Source organism: Bubalus kerabau, chromosome 15, assembly GCF_029407905.1.
Source record: "Bubalus kerabau isolate K-KA32 ecotype Philippines breed swamp buffalo chromosome 15, PCC_UOA_SB_1v2, whole genome shotgun sequence".
Classification (NCBI taxonomy): domain Eukaryota; kingdom Metazoa; phylum Chordata; class Mammalia; order Artiodactyla; family Bovidae; genus Bubalus; species Bubalus kerabau.
In genome coordinates, this window is record NC_073638.1 from 53633565 (window position 1) to 53652938 (window position 19374).

Consider the following 19374-nt stretch of genomic DNA (forward strand, 5'->3'; position numbering starts at 1 on the left):
GACTTCATGGAAAACCCAGTAGTTGAGAAGAGTTTTCAAGAAAGAGTAGAGACTGTCAAGTAAAACAGAAGAACAGGAAAGAGTACAACACAGTAGAAAGACTATCATGGATCAGAACATACATAAGGGTGGAGGGTGGTTAAGAAGCTGTAAATAATGCAGTGTCAGTACCGCAAAAGTAAGAGAAGTAGGAGGAGGCAGGGATCAGATTAAGGAAGACCTAGTATGTGACAGAAGGAGTTCAGACTAATCTGAAGGCAACTGGGAGCCAATGAAGAGTTTTAAGAGCAAATTAAGATGACTAGATTTTAATTTTGGAAAATATCACCCTGATGATGATATAACAGATTTTAGGAGTGGAAAGGGAAAGACTGGTGGCTGCAATCTTCCCAGCTACATACTGTTTCTAAAAGGCAGCTCTCCTGCTTACAAACCCAGGTTCCGCTCTCAGCTTACTGTGAAGCAGATTATTCTCTCTCTGATACCAGTAGATACTAGAGACACTCTAATGATCCCCCTGAGGAAACTAGCCTACCAAGGCCTCCACCACTAGGTTCTTTCTTTTTCTCTCCTAAGGTCTTCTTTAAAGGCACAAAGACTGTGTTAGGTTACACAGTATCAGAGTATGTCTCTCAATCTGGTTTTAAGGAAGGTATGCATGAACCCCAAGCCCCTACCTCCCAATTTCCAATGATTATGGCAATTTTCTGCCACTTCTCAGAGCTATATTAAACTAACACACACATAAGCTAACATGCACACATGAACATACAATCATTCATATACATGTCCGTTTTTTCCATGTACACTCTTCAGGGAAATGGGAGGAAAGATGGAAAGGAATATTTAACAAGCACCAACTTAATGCTTGATTCTTTCCTCATTTCTTTCATTTACTGTCTCAGTACTCACTACAACCTTGAACAAAGTAGATATTTATATTCTCATTTTTAGAGATGAAGAAACTATGGCTCAAAGAGAATAAATGACTTACCCAAGATCAAAGAGCAGGTATAAGGCAAAGCTGAGATTTGAAGCCACGTGTCTACGGGTTTACCAAGACTTTTCTATCACCTCATTCTAGGTTTCTCTGTACCTTATTTATTCATTACTAAATCTCCACTTAACTCAGTTGTTGAACTGCATTATACCAAGCTACTCACTGAACAGATCAATGATCTGGAAAAACAACCAAAGAGAAGAACCAAGTACAAATGGAAAACTTGGGCAACAGACACAGTTACCAGAAAGAAAAGTGGGAAGAAAAAAAGAAAAACAAAAAAGAAAATCAGCAGCAGCAGCAACACTGAGTCCAACAAGCTCTTAGGAGCCCTAGCTGATACCAGCAGGTACAGATATAGCCAAAACTCATGTTGACAAATTTCCATTTCTAAATTTTATCTCCTCCATAGCCAGCCCCAGCAGAGTGCCCAGTCAGGCACACATCACAAAATGAATTCCAATAAGCAGATGCAATCTCTCCCTGAGGTCTTCCCACTTTTACAGAACCACTAGAGAAAGCTTTTGTTCTCCATTTGAACAACTGTCTACAAGCCCTTGGTGGTAAAGGGAAATTGGATTTGAGAAGCAGATGGCTTGTCAAAGAGCCTAAAACCTAAGGTGAAAAGGAAGCAATTCACTAAAACCAAGCTTTCCAAAAGAGAAACCACATTCTCTAAGGTGACAAAGAGTGCTGAAACAGTTATATGACTTGCCCTCCAAACACAGCGTCCCCAAAGCACTTTGTAGCAGGGGCAGAAGCCAAGACTAGCTCTAGCTGCACTGACATACTAACACTGTAGATTTTTCTAAAAGCAAGAATCACTTGTTTGCAACAATAAGTGCTTGGTTATGGAGATTTCATTATAGAAGGATCTTGTTATGGAAAAAAGATTATATCAATGAGATCCTCAATATAATAAGGAGAGAGAGAAGGAACTTCAAAGGTTAAACAAGATAATTTAAGTAAAGAGTCTAGAAATTGAGCTGGCACACAGTAGATGCTTAATCAGTGTTTGCTGGAGTGAACCGAAGAAAAGAAAATAGCATTCGTTTAGTATCTTCTGATTAATAAAAATGACCTAAACAGCTTTTGTATACTTTACCTCATTTAATCCATAAAACAACACAGAACAAGTGTTAATTATCCTCATAATATATAAAACATTCAAAAAGATTAAGCAACTTGCTTGGTCTTGGTCATTTAGTTATTAAGGGAAAAACTTGGGATTTGTTCACGGTATCAGAAAGTTACAAACTGAGCAAAAATAAGTAAATAATGCCATTCATATTTGTTTTACAGTTTTTCACTGCACAATAAAACAACTGGAGGTAAACAGTGGACTCAGAATTGGAATGACTGAGTTCTGGTCTTAACTGTGCCAAACTGCTATGCAGTTTAAGTCTCTTCCCCTTTCTGGATTTTAATTTTCTCACCTAACTTAACAGTAGTACAACATTTAACTTAAAGATGAGTTAAATTATCTTGAAATTCCAGGAATATCGTATATACAATCGAGACTCTTTACGGGACAAGAAATTTTCCCTTATTGCCCAGTGTTCACTCTGCTCTTCCTCTGGCTACATGTTCAGGACTAACAGCTTACCTCCATCTGTCCATCAGCCATTTGTAAGCCAGAAGCATCCTTTATGTACAGCTTACCACCTGTGCTGGATGCTTCATTAAGTGTAAAGCTGATACCATAGTTTGCTGGAAGCCTGGTGCACAAATGTTACCTGTAGATGAATAAATCATTCCAGTTGTGTTGGGTTGCAACTGTAAGGGCAGCAGCTGTGGATCTGAAAACAGATGGTCTTACAAGGATGGAGGACTTGGCTTCTATCTGATTCTCCTAAGGCAAGCAGGTTTGGGTCAGCAGGAAGCCTGGCTGGTAAGTGCTGGAGTAGAGCTAGCATTCAGTAATGAAGAAAGATGACAGAAATGCACACGCAGTTTCTTTTCATAATAAATGAATATATTAATTTGAATATATCTGTAATTACCAGAATCCCAAACCCTTATTTTTATACCTATTCATCAACTTCTAAATCATTTTCTTTTCAGTCTAACGCTCTTCCTCGATTTTTCAATACAAAGGTGAGTTCAGGGAGAATGATTAGTAGAGCCCAGGCAGAGGAATAGAACTTTAAGATCTGCTGACTAAACCACTTGAAAAAAAAAAAAAACAGAAAAACAAACTGAACTTACTAGATGACAGTGAAATAAGTTTCTATGACACAGCTGACATAATAGAAGATGTGCAGTAAATATATATTTAACAAGGTAATGTGCCAGACAACATTCCAGGTATTGTACATACATTCTCTCATTTAATTCTAAATACGCTTTATTTTCACCCCACTCCAGTACTCTTGCATGGAAAATTCCATGGATGGAGGAGCCCGGTAGGCTGCAGTCCATGGGGTCGCTAAGAGTCGGACACGACTGAGCGACTTTACTTTCACTTTTCACTTTCATGCATTGGAGAAGGAAACGGCAGCCCACTCCAGTGTTCTTGCCTGGAGAATCCCAGGGACGGGGGAGCCTGGTGGGCTGCCGTCTATGGGGTTGCATAGAGTCGGACACGACTGAAGCGACTTAGCAGCAGCAGCAGCAGCAGGCTTTATTTTATCATCTCCATTTTGTATACAAGGAAATTAAAACTCAGAAAAGTCAAGGATTCTGCCTAATCACACAGTAAATTAAGTGACAGAATCAGAAATGACTCACCAGGGCTAAATGATTTCAAAGCTCTAAGCATTTTGTTTGTCAACCTCTTGTCCAATGAATAACAACCTTCTTGCTGCTCCTCAAACACATCTAGTTCACTCCCACCTGCGGACCTTTATGCCTGCTATTTCCTCTATCTTCCTATTTTCTCATTGTTTTCTACTTTAGATCATTCAGGGCTCTGCTCAAATGCCGTCTCTTCAGAGAAGCTTTTCTTGATCATCCCCCCAACATATACTGTTCCCTTACTTTGTTTTATTTTTATTATGGCATTAACATTATATTATTTATTAGCTTATTTATCTGTTTACTGTCAGTCTCCTCCACTAGAATGAAAGGTCTTTGAAGACAAAGACATTTTCTTGGTCACAACTGTACCCCTTGTGCTTAGAACAGTAACTAGTACATTGCAGGTGTTCAGCAAATATTCAGTCAATCAATCAATGAATTCTAGTGATCAAAATCACAGAGCTCTAAATGTTAGTGTAAAAAAAGTACTTGTTACATATTATAAGGAGCACAGGCTTTGTGATCAGGCAGATCTGATTTCTAATTTCTAACTGACTATGACTGTGTGAGTTTGGACAAGTCTCTAAACTTCTTTAACCTTCTCATCTGTAAAATGGGTATAAGTCCCATAGATCTATTATGATGATTAAATGCAATAAACACATGAAAATGCTTTGTACAAACTATATAATGTGTTATATAAATATATGATGAGATATTATTACAATGAGAAAAAGTTTAGAGACAATCTTGTCAAGCCTTTCACTTTAAAGATCACCCTAAGGCCCCCAAAACTGTCCCTAGAACTAAACAATACTTCGATTCTAGGTTCCCAGGCAACCAAGCTGGGACACCTGCCATTACCCCTACAAATCACTTGACCTCTGCTACTTCACTTTTTCTTGATTCTTCTTGCACCTCACTGGCTACTCCTTTAATATTCTCAAACACCACTGCCCCACCAATGTCAGCATGTCCAGGGCTCAGATGTCAGATTTCTTTTCTGCTCTCTCTATACACATTTCTTGGATGATAACATCTACTCAATGGCTTTACATATACTGATTTCCATTTCTGACCTGAATTTTCCTGAATTCCAGACTTGCATATTCAACCGCCTATTCAACATCTCCTTTTGTTTGTCTTACAACCATCTGAAATGTAACATGTCTAACACCAAATACTTGACCCTTCCTTACAAACCTGCACCTGCCAGTCTTTCCCATCTCTGTAAATAGCAACTCTAATCTTACAGTTGCTCAAGGCAAAAACCTTCCATTGACTACTTTCTTAACTCAGTGAGGAATATTCTTTCCCTCCTTGCTGTTCATTTACAAACCAAGCATAACCCCACCCTAAGGATTTAGTGTTTATAATTTTCTCTGCCTAAAGCATTCTTCTCTCAAATTATCAATATGATGAGTTTCTTTATTTCATAAGATATCTGCTCAAATTTCACTTCACCAAAAAGGTCTGGGTCAACCAGTCATATCTTAACTATTAATAGATCTCTCCCAGGAATTCCCTAGCAGTCCAATGGTTAGGACTTGGCGCTCTCGCTGCCAGAGACCTGGGTTCAATCCCTGGTTGGGGAACTAAGATCCCACAAGCCATGCAGCATGGTCAAAAATAAAATAAATAAATAAAATAGATCCCTTCCTTTCAATAACTCCCTTTCCCCACATATTGCCTAATTTTTCACATCTCTGCCCACTAGATTGCCAATGAAATCGGGGACTTTATCCACTGCTATATCCCCAGTGCCAAGATCAAACTGTATGTGCTCTATAACCCATAACATTAACAATTTAACCATTAATTATTTTTTAATTAATATCTTATGTCCTCAATCTAGCCTTCCCCTAAACAGACTAAACGTTATTTTTAAATGAAAATCTCTATTCTAGATATCCTCTCTGAGAACCTTCAATTTAATTAGTGATAATGCAGAAGTAACTAAAAAAGGAGAGATTGATAAAATGAAGCCCTATTTTTCTTCCTCTGGGTTCCTCTTATAATCAGCTAACAAATCAGCAAGTATTAATAAGTACATCTTTGGGTTCAGACCGTCACCTTATTAAAGAGGGATATAACCTAGCTACATAGTAAAACACAGAGAGATACGTAATAATAGTAATAAGATGGACAATAAACATATGAAAAGATAGCATCATTAGCCATCAAGGAAATACAAATCACGAGATACCACTCAGTTCACATTCACCAGGATGACTAAAATAAAAAAGACAAGTGGTGGAGAGAATGTGGAGAAAGTGAAACCCTCATATGCTTGGGGAATAAAATGGTACAACCACTTGAGAAAACAGTTTGGAGTTCCCCCAAAGGGTTAAACATAAACTTATAATATGATCCAGCAATTCCACCCCTAGAATTCCTCTACCCTAAGGAAAATGAAAACATATAACATATATCCACACAAAAATTTCAGACACAAATGTTCACAGCAGCATTATTCGCAACAGCTGAAAAGCATTAGCTGATGAATAGACAAATAAACTGATCAATTTATTAATTTAAATTTATTCCCACTCCAGTACTCTTGCCTGGAAAATCCCATGGACGGAGGGGCCTGGTAGGCTGCAGTTCATGGGGTCGCTAGGAGTCGGACAGGACTGAGTGACTTCACTTTCACTTTTCACTTTCATGCATTGGAGAAGGAAATGGCAACCCACTCCAGTGTTCTTGCCTGGAGAATCCCAGGGACGGAGAGCCTGGTGGGCTGCCGTCTATGGAGTCGCACAGAGTTGGATACGACTGAAGCGACTTAGCAGCATTCATATTTATATATTTATATAATATTTATATATTAAATTAATTTATATTAAGTTTATTAATTTATTGATTTAATTTAACATTAACTGATGAATAGATAAATATCCATATACTGGAATACACTGCAATAAAAAGGAATGAAGTATTGATACATGATACAACATGGATGAACCCTGAAAACATTACAATGCTTAAATGAATGAAGTCTGGTCATAAAAAGCCAAATATTTTATGATAACATTTATATGGAATATCCAGACTAGGCAAGCCTACTGTAGAAGACCGATTAGTGTTTGCCTAGGGCTGTGGAGATGGGAGAAGAGTGGGGTGACTGCTAAAGGGTATATGTTCCTCTGTGGGATAATGAAAATGTTCTAAAACTGACTGTGATGATGGCTGCACAATTTCATGAATAAAAAGGCACTGAGCTTTATGTTTCAAATGGGTGAACTGTATGGCATGTGGATTATAGCTCAATAAAGCTGTTATTAAAAAACTTTAAAAATGTAATCTGGGGGTTGTTTCAGGTTCCATTTATCAACATTCTTACTATTCACAATCAAATGAACATTTATTGAAAGCCAGATAACTCCTTCTTTACTCAACACAACCAAAAAGCCCATGAGATAGGAGTTGTCACCTCACCCATTTTGCAGTTCATATAAGTTAAATGAATTAAGATCTAATACTTTGGCCACCTGATGTGAAGAGCCGACTCATTGGAAAAGACCCTGATGCTGGGAAAGACAGAAGGCAGGAGAAGGGGATGATAGAGAAGGAGATGGTTGGATGGCATCACCAACTCAAAGGACATGAATTTGATCAAGCTCCAGGAGTTGGTGAAGGACAGAAAAGCCTGGCGTGCTGCAGCAATGAGGTCACAAAGAGTCAGGCATAACTAAACAACTGAACAACAATAACAAGATCTAAAGAGAGAATTATCAGCAACCTGAGATATGCAGATGATACCACTTTAATGGCAGAATGTGAAGAGGAACTAAAAAGCCTCTTGATGAAGGTGAAAGAAGAGGGAGAAAAGGCTGGCTTAAAATTCAACATTCAGAAAATGAAGATCATGGCATCTGCTCCTATCACTTCATGCCAAATAGATGAGGAAAATGTGGAAACACTGTCAAATTTCATTTTCTTGGGCTCCAAAATTACTGTGGACGGTGACTACAGCCACTAATTAAAAGACGCTTGCTCCTTGGAAGAAGAGCTATGACCAACCTAGACAGCATATTAAAAAACAGAAACATCACTTTGCTGACAAAGGTCCATATAGTCTAAGCTATGGTTCTTCCAGTAGTCACGTATGGATGAGAGTTGGACCATAAAGAAGGCTGAGTGCCCAGGAATAGATGCTTTCAAACTGTGGTGCTGGAGAAGACTCTTGAGAGTCCCTTGGACTACAACCAGTTAACCCTAAAGGAGATCAACTTTAAATATTCATTGGAAGGACTGAAGCTGAAGCTCCACCTGATGTGAAGAGTTGACTCACTGAAAAAGACCCTGATGCTGGGAAAGATTGAGAGCAAGAGAAGGGGACAACAGAGGATGAGATGGTTGGATGGCAATACTGACTCAACGGACATGAGTTCAAGCAAACTCCAGGAGATAATGAAGGACAGGGAAGCCTGTCATGCTGCAGTCCATGGTGTCACAAAGAGTGAGATACGACTTAGCAACTGAACAAGATCTAGAGTAAATTATCAGAGACAAGAGTTGGTCCTACATTCATGATCTCCAAATCTAAGGCCCTTTCTCACTCTCATCCCCAACTTCTTGCTAGGACGTATAATTAAGACCTAGCTGTCAGTTCAGTTCAGTTGCTCAGTAGTGTCTGACCCTTTGCAACCCCATGGACTGCAGCACGCCAGGCTTCCCTGTCCATCACCAACTTCTGGAACCTACTCAAATTCATGTCCATTGCATCGGTGATGCCACCCAACCATCTCATCCTCTGTCATCCCTTTCTCCTCCCGCCTTCAATCTTTCCCAACATCAGAGTCTTTTCCAATGAGTTAGTTCCTCCCATCAGGTGGCCAAAATATTGGAGTTTCAACTTCAGCATCAGTCCTTCCAATGAATATTCAAGACTGATTTCCTTTAGGATGGACTGATTGGATCTCCTTGCAGTCTGAGAGACTCGCAAGAGTCTTCTCCAACACCACAGTTCAAAAGCATCAATTATTCAGTGCTCAGCTTTCTTCATGGTCCAACTCTCATATCCATACATGACAACTGGAAAAACCATAGCTTTGACTAGAAGGATCTTTGTTCCCAAGGTAATGTCTCTGCTTTTTAATATGCTGTCTAGGTGGAGCAAAGCTTTTCTTCCAAGGAGCAAGTGTCTTTTAATTTCATGGCTGCAGTCACCATCTGCAGTGATTTGGAGCCCCCCCTCCCAAAATAAAGTCTGTCACTGTTTCCATTGTTTCTCCATCTATTTGCCATGAAGTGATGGGACCAGATGCCATGATCTTAGCTTTCTAAATGTTGAGTTTTAAACTAACTTTTTCACTCTCCTCTTTCACTTTCATCAAGAGGCTCTTTAGTTCTTCTTCACTTTCTGGTATAACAGTGGTGCCATTTGCATATCTGAAGTTATTGATCTCTCTCCTGGCAATCTTGATTCCAGCTTGTGCTTCATCTAGCCTGGCATTTCACATGATGTACTCTGCATCTAAGTTAAATAAGCAGGGTGACAATAAACAGCCTAGACATACTCCTTTTCCTATTTGGAACCAGTCTGTTGTTACATGTCCAGTTCTAACTGCTGCTTCTTGACCTGCATACAGAGTTCTCAGGAGGCAGGTAAGGTAGTCTGGTAGTCCCATCTCTTTAAGAATTTTCCACAATTTGTTGTGACCCACATAGTCCAAGGCTTTGGTGCAGTCAATAAAGTGAAAGTACATGTTTTCCTGGAACTCTCTTGCTTTTTGGATTTTTCTAAATCCAGGTTGAACATCTGGAAGTTCACGGTTCATGTACTGTTGAAGTCTTGCTTGGAGAATTTTGAGCATTACTTTGCTGGCATGTGATATGAGTGCAATTGTGTGGTAGTCTGAACATTTTTTGGCATTGCCTTTCTTTGGGATTGGAATGAAAACTAAGCTTTCCAGTCCTGTGGCCACTGCTGAGTTTCCAGATTTGCTGGGATATTGAGTGCAGCACTTTTACAGCATCATCTTTTAGGATCTGAAATAGCTCAACTGGGATTCCATCACCTCCACTAGCTTTGTTCGTAGTGATGCTTTCTAAGGTCCACTTGACTTCCCATTCCAGGATGTCTGGCTCTAGGTTAGTGATCACATCATCATGGTTATCTGGGTCATGAAGATCTTCTTTGGACAGTTCTTCTGTGTATTCTTGCCAAGTCTTCTTAATATCTTTTGTTTCTGTTAGGTCCATACCATTTCTGTCCTTTATTGTGCCCATCTTTGCATGAAAAGTTCCCTTGGTATCTCTAATTTTATTGAAGAGATCTCTAGTCTTTCCCATTCTATTGTTTTCCTCTATTTCTCTGCATTGATCACTGAGGAAGGCTTTCTTATCTCTCCTTACTGTTCTTTGGAACTCTGCATTCAAATGGGTATATCTTTCCTTTTCTCCTTTGCCTTTCAGGTCTCTTCTTTTCTCAGCTATTTGTAAGGCCTCCTCAGACAACCATTTTGCCTTTTTGCATTTATTTTTCTTGGGAATGGTCTTGATCACTGCCTCCTGTACAATGTCATGAACCTCTGTCCATAGTTTTTCAGGTATTCTATCAGATATAACTGAAGTATAATTAAGACCAAGCTGTAGCATTTATTCATAAAGACTATAAATTAATAAGCTAAGGACTAAGAGATCATAAGAAAAGATTTAAAATCACCCTTTAACAGAATGATTATCAAAATTGTATATCATAAAATCTAATATCTCTACATTTAAGTATTTGGTCAGCAGTGCTATGCTTCATGAAAAGAGAGTTGGCTGGATCTGATTTCCAAGGTCACCAATGTGGGGGAAAAAGAAAGAGGGAAAGACAAAAAAAAAAAGTCCACAGCATCCCCGAGCAAGCCAATGAAAAGTCATTAGCACTTCAAAAGGATTTGCACCTGACCTTGGCAATTCCCAAACAAGACATCTTAATAACACTACTAAAAAGCATTTATTAAAAAGCTAGCTGTAACAAGGAAGCTTTTTGGGGTGTTGGAACTATTTGGTACCTGGACTATGGTAGTGGTTACACAAACCTATGATTAAATTATGACACAAAAAGATCAAATTTATTAAGATAAAAGTAGAATTTAATAAAAACTGCATATATATTTTAAAAAATAAGATTTTATGTATCAAAAGACATTATCAACAGAGTAAAAAAGGCAACCTATAAAATGGAAGAAAATATTTGCAAATCATATATTGATAAGGGATTAAAATCCAGAACATATAGGTAACCCCTAAAACTCACAAGAAAAACCAGATATACAAGTGGTCAACAAGCACTGAAAAGATTCTCAATATTACTGATCATTCAGTTCAGTTGCTCAGTCGTGTCCAACTCTTTGCAACCCCATGAACTGCAGCACACCAGGCCTCCCTGTCCATCACCAACTCCCGGAGTTCATCCAAACCCATGTCCATTGAGTTGGTGATGCCATCCAACCATCTCATCCTCTGTCATCCCCTTCTCCTTCTGCCCTCAATCACTGATCATTAGGGAAACACAAATGAAAACCACAATGAGATACTATCTCACACTCATTAGGATGCCTATTACCAAAAAGACACACACACACACACACAGAAAATCACAAGTGTTGGTGACACTGTGGAGAAATTGGAATCCTCATGCACTATTGGTGGGAATATAAAATGGTACTGCTGCTGTGGAAAACACTATAGTGTTTTCTCAAAAAATTAAACACAGAATTACATATGATCTAGCAGTTCCAGTTCTGGGTTTATACTCAAAAAAAAAAAACAAACCAGGGTCTCAGAGAGATGTTTGTACATCTGTGTTCATAGTGGCATTATTCATAATAATTCATAATTATTATTCATAATTTTCATAAGAACTCAAGTATTCATCAATGGTGAAGGGATAAGCAAAATTTGGTATGTGTTTGTATATATACACAAACACACACACACACACACACACACAATTCAGCCTTAAAAAGAAAGGAAATTCTGACATACGGTATGACATGGATGAACCTCGAGGACATTATGCTAACTGAAAGAAGCCAGTCACAAAAAACAAATACTGTATGATTCCACTTACATGAGGTACTTCGAGGAGTCAAAATCACAGAGATAGGAAGCAGAATGTTGGTTGTCAGGAGTTGGGGGATGGGTCACTGGGGGGTCAATGGGTATACAGTTTCAGTCTTGCAAGATGAAAGAGTTCTGGAGATGGATGGTGGGAAGGTTGTACAAGAATACCAATGTACTTAATATCACTGAACTGTACACTTAAAAATGGTTAAGATGACAAATTTTATGACATGTATTTTTTACCACAATTTATAAACAAATAAGCAAGCCAGCACATGTGGTAATCTTACCTCAAGTAAAATGTAATAGTTAACGTTTATGAGTGCTTACTGTAAATGAGCACATTATTTCACCTGACCCTGACCATAATCCCAACTATTATGACCTCTTTTTCACAAATGAGAAGGCTAAGACAAGTAAAGTCAACCCAATTGCTCAAGATCACATAGTTATTAGGTTGGTGCAAAAGTAATTGCGGTTTTACACTGCCGAACTTTGCTTTTTGCTACAGGAATACATTCTTAAATAAATGTGGTTATGTTATACATCATTTTAATGAGCATTTCTTACTTTATGTCTTTTTTTTTTTTGCTAATGACTTGTTACTTGCTGCTCATTTTAGATTTATTTTAGACTAGGTAAATGATGTTAGGACAAAAAGCAAATTTGAGCGATTTTCTTATTCAAGTTCAAAATGGGTAGTAAAGCAGTGGAGACAACTTGCAACATCAACAATGCATTTGACCCAGGAACTGCTAATGAACATACAGTGCAGTGGTGGTTCAAGAAGTTCTGCAAAGGAGGCTACAGGCCTCAAGATGAGCACAGTAACTGGCCATCATAGTTGACAATGACCAACTGAGAGGATCATCAAAGCTGATCCTCTTAGAACTACAAAAGAAGTTGCCCAAGAAATCAATGTCAACCATTCTACAATTGTTTGACATCTGAAGCAAATTGGAAAGGTGATAAAGCTCGATAAGTGAGTGCCTCATGTGCTGACTGAAAATAAAAAAAAAAATTATCATTCTGAAGTGTCTTCTTCTCTTATTCTACACAACCAACCATTTCTTAATTAGATTGTGATCTGTGATGAAAAGTCAATTTTATATGATACCAGCAATGACCACCTCAGTGGCTGGAATAAGAAAAAGCTTCAAAGCACTTTCCAAAGCCAAACTTGCCTCAAAAAAAGGTCATGGTCACTGTTTCGTGGTCTGCTGCTGGTCCGATCCACTGCAGTTTTCTGAATCCTAGCAAAACCGTTACATCTGAGAAGTATGGTCAGCAATTAATGAGATGCACCAAAAACTGCAATGCCTGTGGCTAGCACTGGTCAACAGAAAGGGCCCACTTCTTCTCCATGACAACTCTCAACAGAACGTCGCACAACCAATGCTTCAAAAGAGGGTAGGATGATTTGAGAGAAAAGCACTGAAACATACACATTACTGTACATAAAACATATAGCCAGTGGGAGTTTGATGTATAACACAGGGAACCCAAAGCCAGCATTCTGTGACAACCTAGAGGGGTGGGATAGGGAGGGGGGTTCAAAAGGTAGAGGACATATGTATACCTGTGGCATAGAAGCTATTACAATAGTGTAAAGCAATTATCCTCGAACTAAAAAAATTTTAAAGTTATACACCACTTTGGAAAAAACAAAATGCTGAACGATTGGACTACAAAGTTTTGCTTCACCATCACATTCACCTTACCTCTTGCCAACCGACTACCACTTCTTCAAGCACTCAAAATCTTTTTGCAAGGGAAAATGCTTCCACAACCAGCAGAAGGCAGAAAATGCTTTTCAAGAGCTCATCGAATCCCGAGGCATGGATTTTTATGCTACAGGAATAAACAAACTTATCTCTCCTTGGCAGAAATGTGTTGATTATAATGGTTCCTAATTTGATTAATAAAGATGTGTTTGAGCCTTGTTATAACGATTTAAAAATCATGGTCTGAAACTGCAATTACATTTGCACCAACCTAATAGTTCCCTGAGACTAAATTCAAACTCAGGCAGTCTGACTCCAAAGCCCAGGCCCTTAACCACTATACTACAATATAAAATACTATATAAAATATTGCAGATGGAGGTTGACAAAGAGAACTACTCAGGCTAGTCCTGATAATCTAAGCTTTCAATTGAAGAGACCCACATTAGAAGCAAACAGACTGTACAACCAACATAGAACCATTGTGGAAACATCAAAATTGTTCTTGTAAAAAAAAATAAAAACTACATCATTAAATGTAATTGGCCCCACAATTACAATAACTCCATGCCCAAAAGCAAAATAATGCAGTTCTATATCATCACAGGCAGGAAACACACACACGTCTACTAAGACCCCAGTCTCCAGCATCCCAATCTCAATACTGCCTCCAATACCGAAGACTCAAGTGCCACCATCCTACTTTGGTGGCATTTTGTACTTTTGAGTAGTTTTCATATTTATTCTGGGCAACAGGCTGTCCCCTTTAGCCCAAGACTCTGCAGAACAAACATCACATTTTGTATCTCCACCCCACAAACATATACTAGAACTTAACTCCATTCCCAATACTAAGCAAATCACCCTTGTTTCTATTTAAGTTATTTATTCCCTCATATCTCACAGTTTATAAGACTTAAGTGCCAGTTCTGATTTATCTGAAAAGTAGAAACTTTAAAAAAGTAAAAGAAGCACAATAAGCCAAACTAAAGTGCGAACAGCACGAACGGGGGCCCAAGGAAAGCTTGAGGACAGAAGAGAGGGTACATGGAACTAACCTTCTAATTTTCTGCACAATCAGTACTCACTACTCAAGGGAAGACTCCTCAGCCCATGAGTTCCTTTCTCTGTTGCTTCTGTCAAATAAACCTAATACACCAAATAATAAATATACCTGTTAGCTGAACTTATTACACCCTAGGCCACATCTAATTCTCCATGTTTCTTTGTAAAAATATCTTAGTTTTTCCAGGAATTTTAATCCACTTTTTAAACGAAATCCCTGATTAAACAAAGTGACAAGAGGTTCGCATTTCAACCAAACTTAACTGAGCACCTACTATGTTTCTGAATTAGATTTTTCCACAGGAGGTTTTTCATTTAATCCTAAAAGAGAATCCTTTGATTTAAGTATTACTGGCTGCCACCCCTTTTTTTTTAACCGCCAATTAAGACGAGAATCATGCAGTTAAATTTCAAAATCTCACAACTAAAAAGCAAAGGGGAAAAAAGTAGAGGAGCCAGGATTCAAATGCAGACCTTGTATTTCACCTCTCTGAGCCTTAATTTCCGCATCAGCAAAACAGAAATGTTATTTATCTTCAAGACTTGACAGAGGACCTATAAGCAAAGCACTCAGATAAGTGGCTGCTCCTCAACAAATGTTGGGTTTTTTCCCTTTCTTCCTTCATGCTTGAAATGTCTCATCTGTTGGCTTATCCCAAACAAAGAGCAATTTTTAAAGTTTACACTTTATTTTCCTTAGCTCTCTTATTAACTGGGTTTGTCTTGGTCCTCACAAGGATGTTCATAATCCGGGGATGTCTCAGGAGCAGTTCTGGCTCACCTAGCAGCTGGGATGCTTGCAGTAGAGCTCTTTTTGCTCAGAAACTTGCATAAAATCTACTTCCTCTCCTCTATTCTCCCTTAGACAAACAGACACATATGCAGGTGGAAAATTTTTTTAAGCCATAATTAGCTTAATTAACATAAAGTGACAGAAATAGAAAAAGCCACAGTGTTCTAGCCAGGCAACAGGCTGCAGGGGAAGCAAGAATTCTCTGGCTGGCAAAGTGAGAGGAGAAACAAGTATCTACTAGGGAGGAAAAGAAATCACTGCCATGTGGTGGGAACCAGGGAATGTCTAAAATGGATGGTCAGCACCAACCATGGGGGCCCTCATCCCTAGTCCTCATGGTGGGGCAGGTGATTTATCAAAAACAAACTCACACTAGATGAAGGTCTGATTATGAACTCCTTGAGGGCAGAAATTATATTTACCTCTAGATATATTTACATCTATAATTTACATCCCCAGGCATAGAACCTGGCACAGAGAAGCACTCATTGAATACATAAATGACTGCATAAATTAATAAAGTCAGATTGAAAGTGTTTATCCATCTCACAAGGGAGGGTTCCTATAAGCATCCATGATGCAATCCGTGATTCCTCATAAACACTCACACACACAAAAGCATGGTGCATCTGCAGGCCATCCACCCAAGAATTCAAGATAACCCACAACTGTTTCTGGGAAAAAAAGAAAGACAGCAAATCCCAAATAAAACCTTCCAGCAGCTACCCACTACCTTCAGAATAAAGACTATACACCTTCATTAGCATGTAAGACCTTTCTGTAAACTGGCTCTTACCTTTGTTTCCAAATAAACCTTTTCAAGAACTCTGAGCACCTGCCAAACAAGACGCCCGCTGCTCCTTAAATATGGCCTGTGTTCCTGCTTCAGCACCTTTGTTGCTGTAGTTTCAGTGAGAATCACCACCACCAAAATTTGGTCTACTTAGGTTCCATCTACATACATGAAACAACTCTAGTTCCATTCAGTTTTACAAAATCTGTTATAATCATCCCAGACCACAGCATTCCTCTCCTTTCAACTTGAGGTAGTAATATCCATAGCATTCATCCCATATTCAACAATACCATGTTGTTATCTTTATACAGACAGCATACATCCACATACAGATTAACACAAAGGTATGCTGTGCTTCTCCGATCAATAGCTCTCATAATAGCAATAACATATCTGTCTTACTCTATTGCCAGTGGCTAGAAAACTAGCCTGTATCTAGTAAATGCTCTTTGTTCATGCGAAAATTGAACATCTTCCCCCATTTTAAAGTGCAAATGCCAACTTATGTAACATTATATCATTATATAATAAAAGAATTATCAACTTACCAGCTTTCTCATCAATTTTATACAGTAAGTGCTCTAATTAATAATGGCCAGAAATATTTACAAGTTTTTAATCTCCAAACTTCTTTTGGAATCAAAGATAATATTACATTGTATACAGTGAGGTTTCAGGCATAACTATGTTTTTACTATAAAAACATAGTAAAACTAGTAAAAACATAGAAAACTAGTAAACTGTGAACGCTCTAAGACAGCAGTAACTGTTTAACCTAGCAGGTGGCCATCAAGTATATTCATTCATCTTTTAAGAGTCATAAAGGTACGAAACTTTTCTTGAACCCCTCTCCCCACTCCCAGCACTGACGAATCTACTTCTTCCTTTGGGTTCCACTTTACCGCAGATATTACCTGACCCAACCCCAGACAAAGCACTAGATATTTTTCTATCTGTGAACTCTGGGAGTTGGTGATGGACAGGGAGGCCTGGCATGCTGCGATTCATGGGGTCGCAAAGAGTCGGACACGACTGAGCGACTGATCTGATCTGATCTGATCTGATTACCCTTAATTATACTTCCTTACTTACACGTCTGTCTACCTACTGGTTCACCCTTCTAGATGTGTGCTTTCCCATACATTAGTTACATGTATCTTCTTCAATTAAATTTACATTAACTAAAACTAAAATTTAAAATTCAGTTCCTCAGCCTCACTAGCTACATTTCAAGCACTCAAGAGCAACATATGGCTGGTGACTACCACATTGGACAACCCAGATACAGAGTATTTCCATCACTGCAGAAAGTTCAATTGGACAGGGTTGTGTCTAGATCATATGTATTTTCTGAGGAACACACAGTCTAGAGGGCAGTTTGGCACGAGCCCTAACTAATTTATTTCTGTATCACAGCACCTTGCACTTATTAAATTCCCAGTAAATGTCTCTTATGAATGACACTGGATAACAAAGAGCTTGGTCCACCTTTCTTATTACCACAGGCCAATAGAGTCTCTGCTCCATGAGTTCAATGTCCCTTCTAGGCTAGAATCAATATAATTACCCACCATCATCTCAACTTGAAGAAAGAGGTAGGAACCACAATAGCTAGAGACAATCAGAAAGTCTTTGTTCAGTCGCTCTCTCCAAACCAAAGCTCCACTATTGAAGAAGAGGGTTTATTTCCTGTTTCAAGTTTGGCATGTAGTTAAACTATAGTTGATTCTATAAGGAACTTCTTTCAAATACTATAAAAATTCACAACTCAGCAAAAATGAAAACAAAGACACTTTCAAAATTCATCACACTTTTGGTGACAAATTAATATATCCCCTTTACATAAAAATATAAAATATACTCTTTGTATTAAAAATAGTCATTTAGCACATTTTCTGAACATTTGGAGTTAAAGAAAAAGAAATAAGGCCTACTGGCAGACAGAAATTTAAATTGGAATAATACAAAGTGCTATGTGCTCTATGATAAAGAGAAGTACCAGAAACTATGAAGAACACAAAAGGAGAGTCTCAGAACCCCGTGGTGAAATGTGGCATAGGGTGAGGGAATCACAAGGGAGGCTGCTTAGAAATAAGCCCAAGCTACACTCTGAAAGGAAATTAAAAGGTTGGGAGATGAAGAATGGGTGAGAGAGTGTCACAAACAGAGACAACAGCATTGATGAAGGTACAGGAATTTAACTTGACAGTAAATGTCAAGTAGCTTGGGCTAGCTGAAACAACATGAAAAAGATGACTTGAGGCTAATGAGGCAGACAGAGACCAAACCATGGAAAAGTTCTGCAAGCTAAACTAAGGAGCCTGAATTTTATCTTCAAGGCTATGGGAAACCTCTGAAAATTTTAATAAAGGAAATAAGAGTGAAAATCTACGTTTAACAAAGCTCACAGAGCAGCAGTATGGAAGATGATCTGGGAGAGGTGAGACAGAGCAGGGAGACCAGGCAGGAAGTTGCTGCAAAACGTGAAGAGACGGTATATTTTACCACAATCTTTTTTTTTCCCCCCCAAAAATGGCAAGAAAAAAGTGACGAGATAGGGCTTATCTGATGCAAATAGTTTTAAACACAACCTGTTTTAAATGGGTCTCTCCATTAGTCTATGCCTCTCAAAGTTATAACTCCATGATTCAATTATATAGAACAACTACAAAAGCAACTGTTGAAGTCAGTTACATAAACTCTAAAAAAAACTATACTCATTCTTTTTACTCAATAGCCATTCTGGACTTCAAACTAAAACTGAACATTTTTCTCTTTTCTACCACAGAACAATCCTGTAAAACCATTTCACCCAGCTGAGCACATCTGTGCAGTGTGCAACAAGTGTGAACAATTTAACAGGAGTTTAATGAAACATTTCCTATTCTTTATTGGAGAAAAATATTTAACAATCTACATGGCAACATCAGGTTGCAAACTGACATTTTTAAATTAGTTTAAAAATATGCACATGCCAACTTAAAATCCCATCTGGTTTCATGGTGCAGCTGTCCTGAATGAATATAACATTTTCAGTTATTAGGCACTTGGCTAAAGCATTCAGAAGTGCCATGTGCTATCAACGAACAGCAAGAGCCACTAGTATGGTACTTAAAAAGTACCTACATAGTCACACTGGTATGAGAGGATTACTTTGTCCTGGAAAGGTGGGGACATGTAGGGAAATGGAAGACAC

The 19374-nt window shown here is 38.4% G+C and overlaps 1 protein-coding gene across 13 annotated transcripts in view; it reads right to left on the bottom strand.

The window, feature by feature from the left end:
* FAM168A (family with sequence similarity 168 member A) overlaps positions 1 to 19374 on the bottom strand; it is a 206085-nt gene that overhangs the window by 130817 nt on the left and 55894 nt on the right. For 4 of the 13 annotated variants that reach the window (XM_055549026.1, XM_055549043.1, XM_055549034.1 and 1 more), the window contains one exon: positions 2607 to 2736. The exons of 5 other annotated variants lie outside the window; for them this stretch is intronic. In XM_055549026.1, coding sequence (XP_055405001.1) covers positions 2607 to 2627 — 21 coding nt within the window. In that variant the 5' untranslated portion in view covers positions 2628 to 2736. Of the gene's footprint in view, positions 1 to 2606; positions 2737 to 11807; positions 11933 to 14582; positions 14674 to 19374 lie in introns of those variants that run through there. 4 more of the 13 variants (XM_055549037.1, XM_055549031.1, XM_055549028.1 and 1 more) reach the window with 3 other exon arrangements.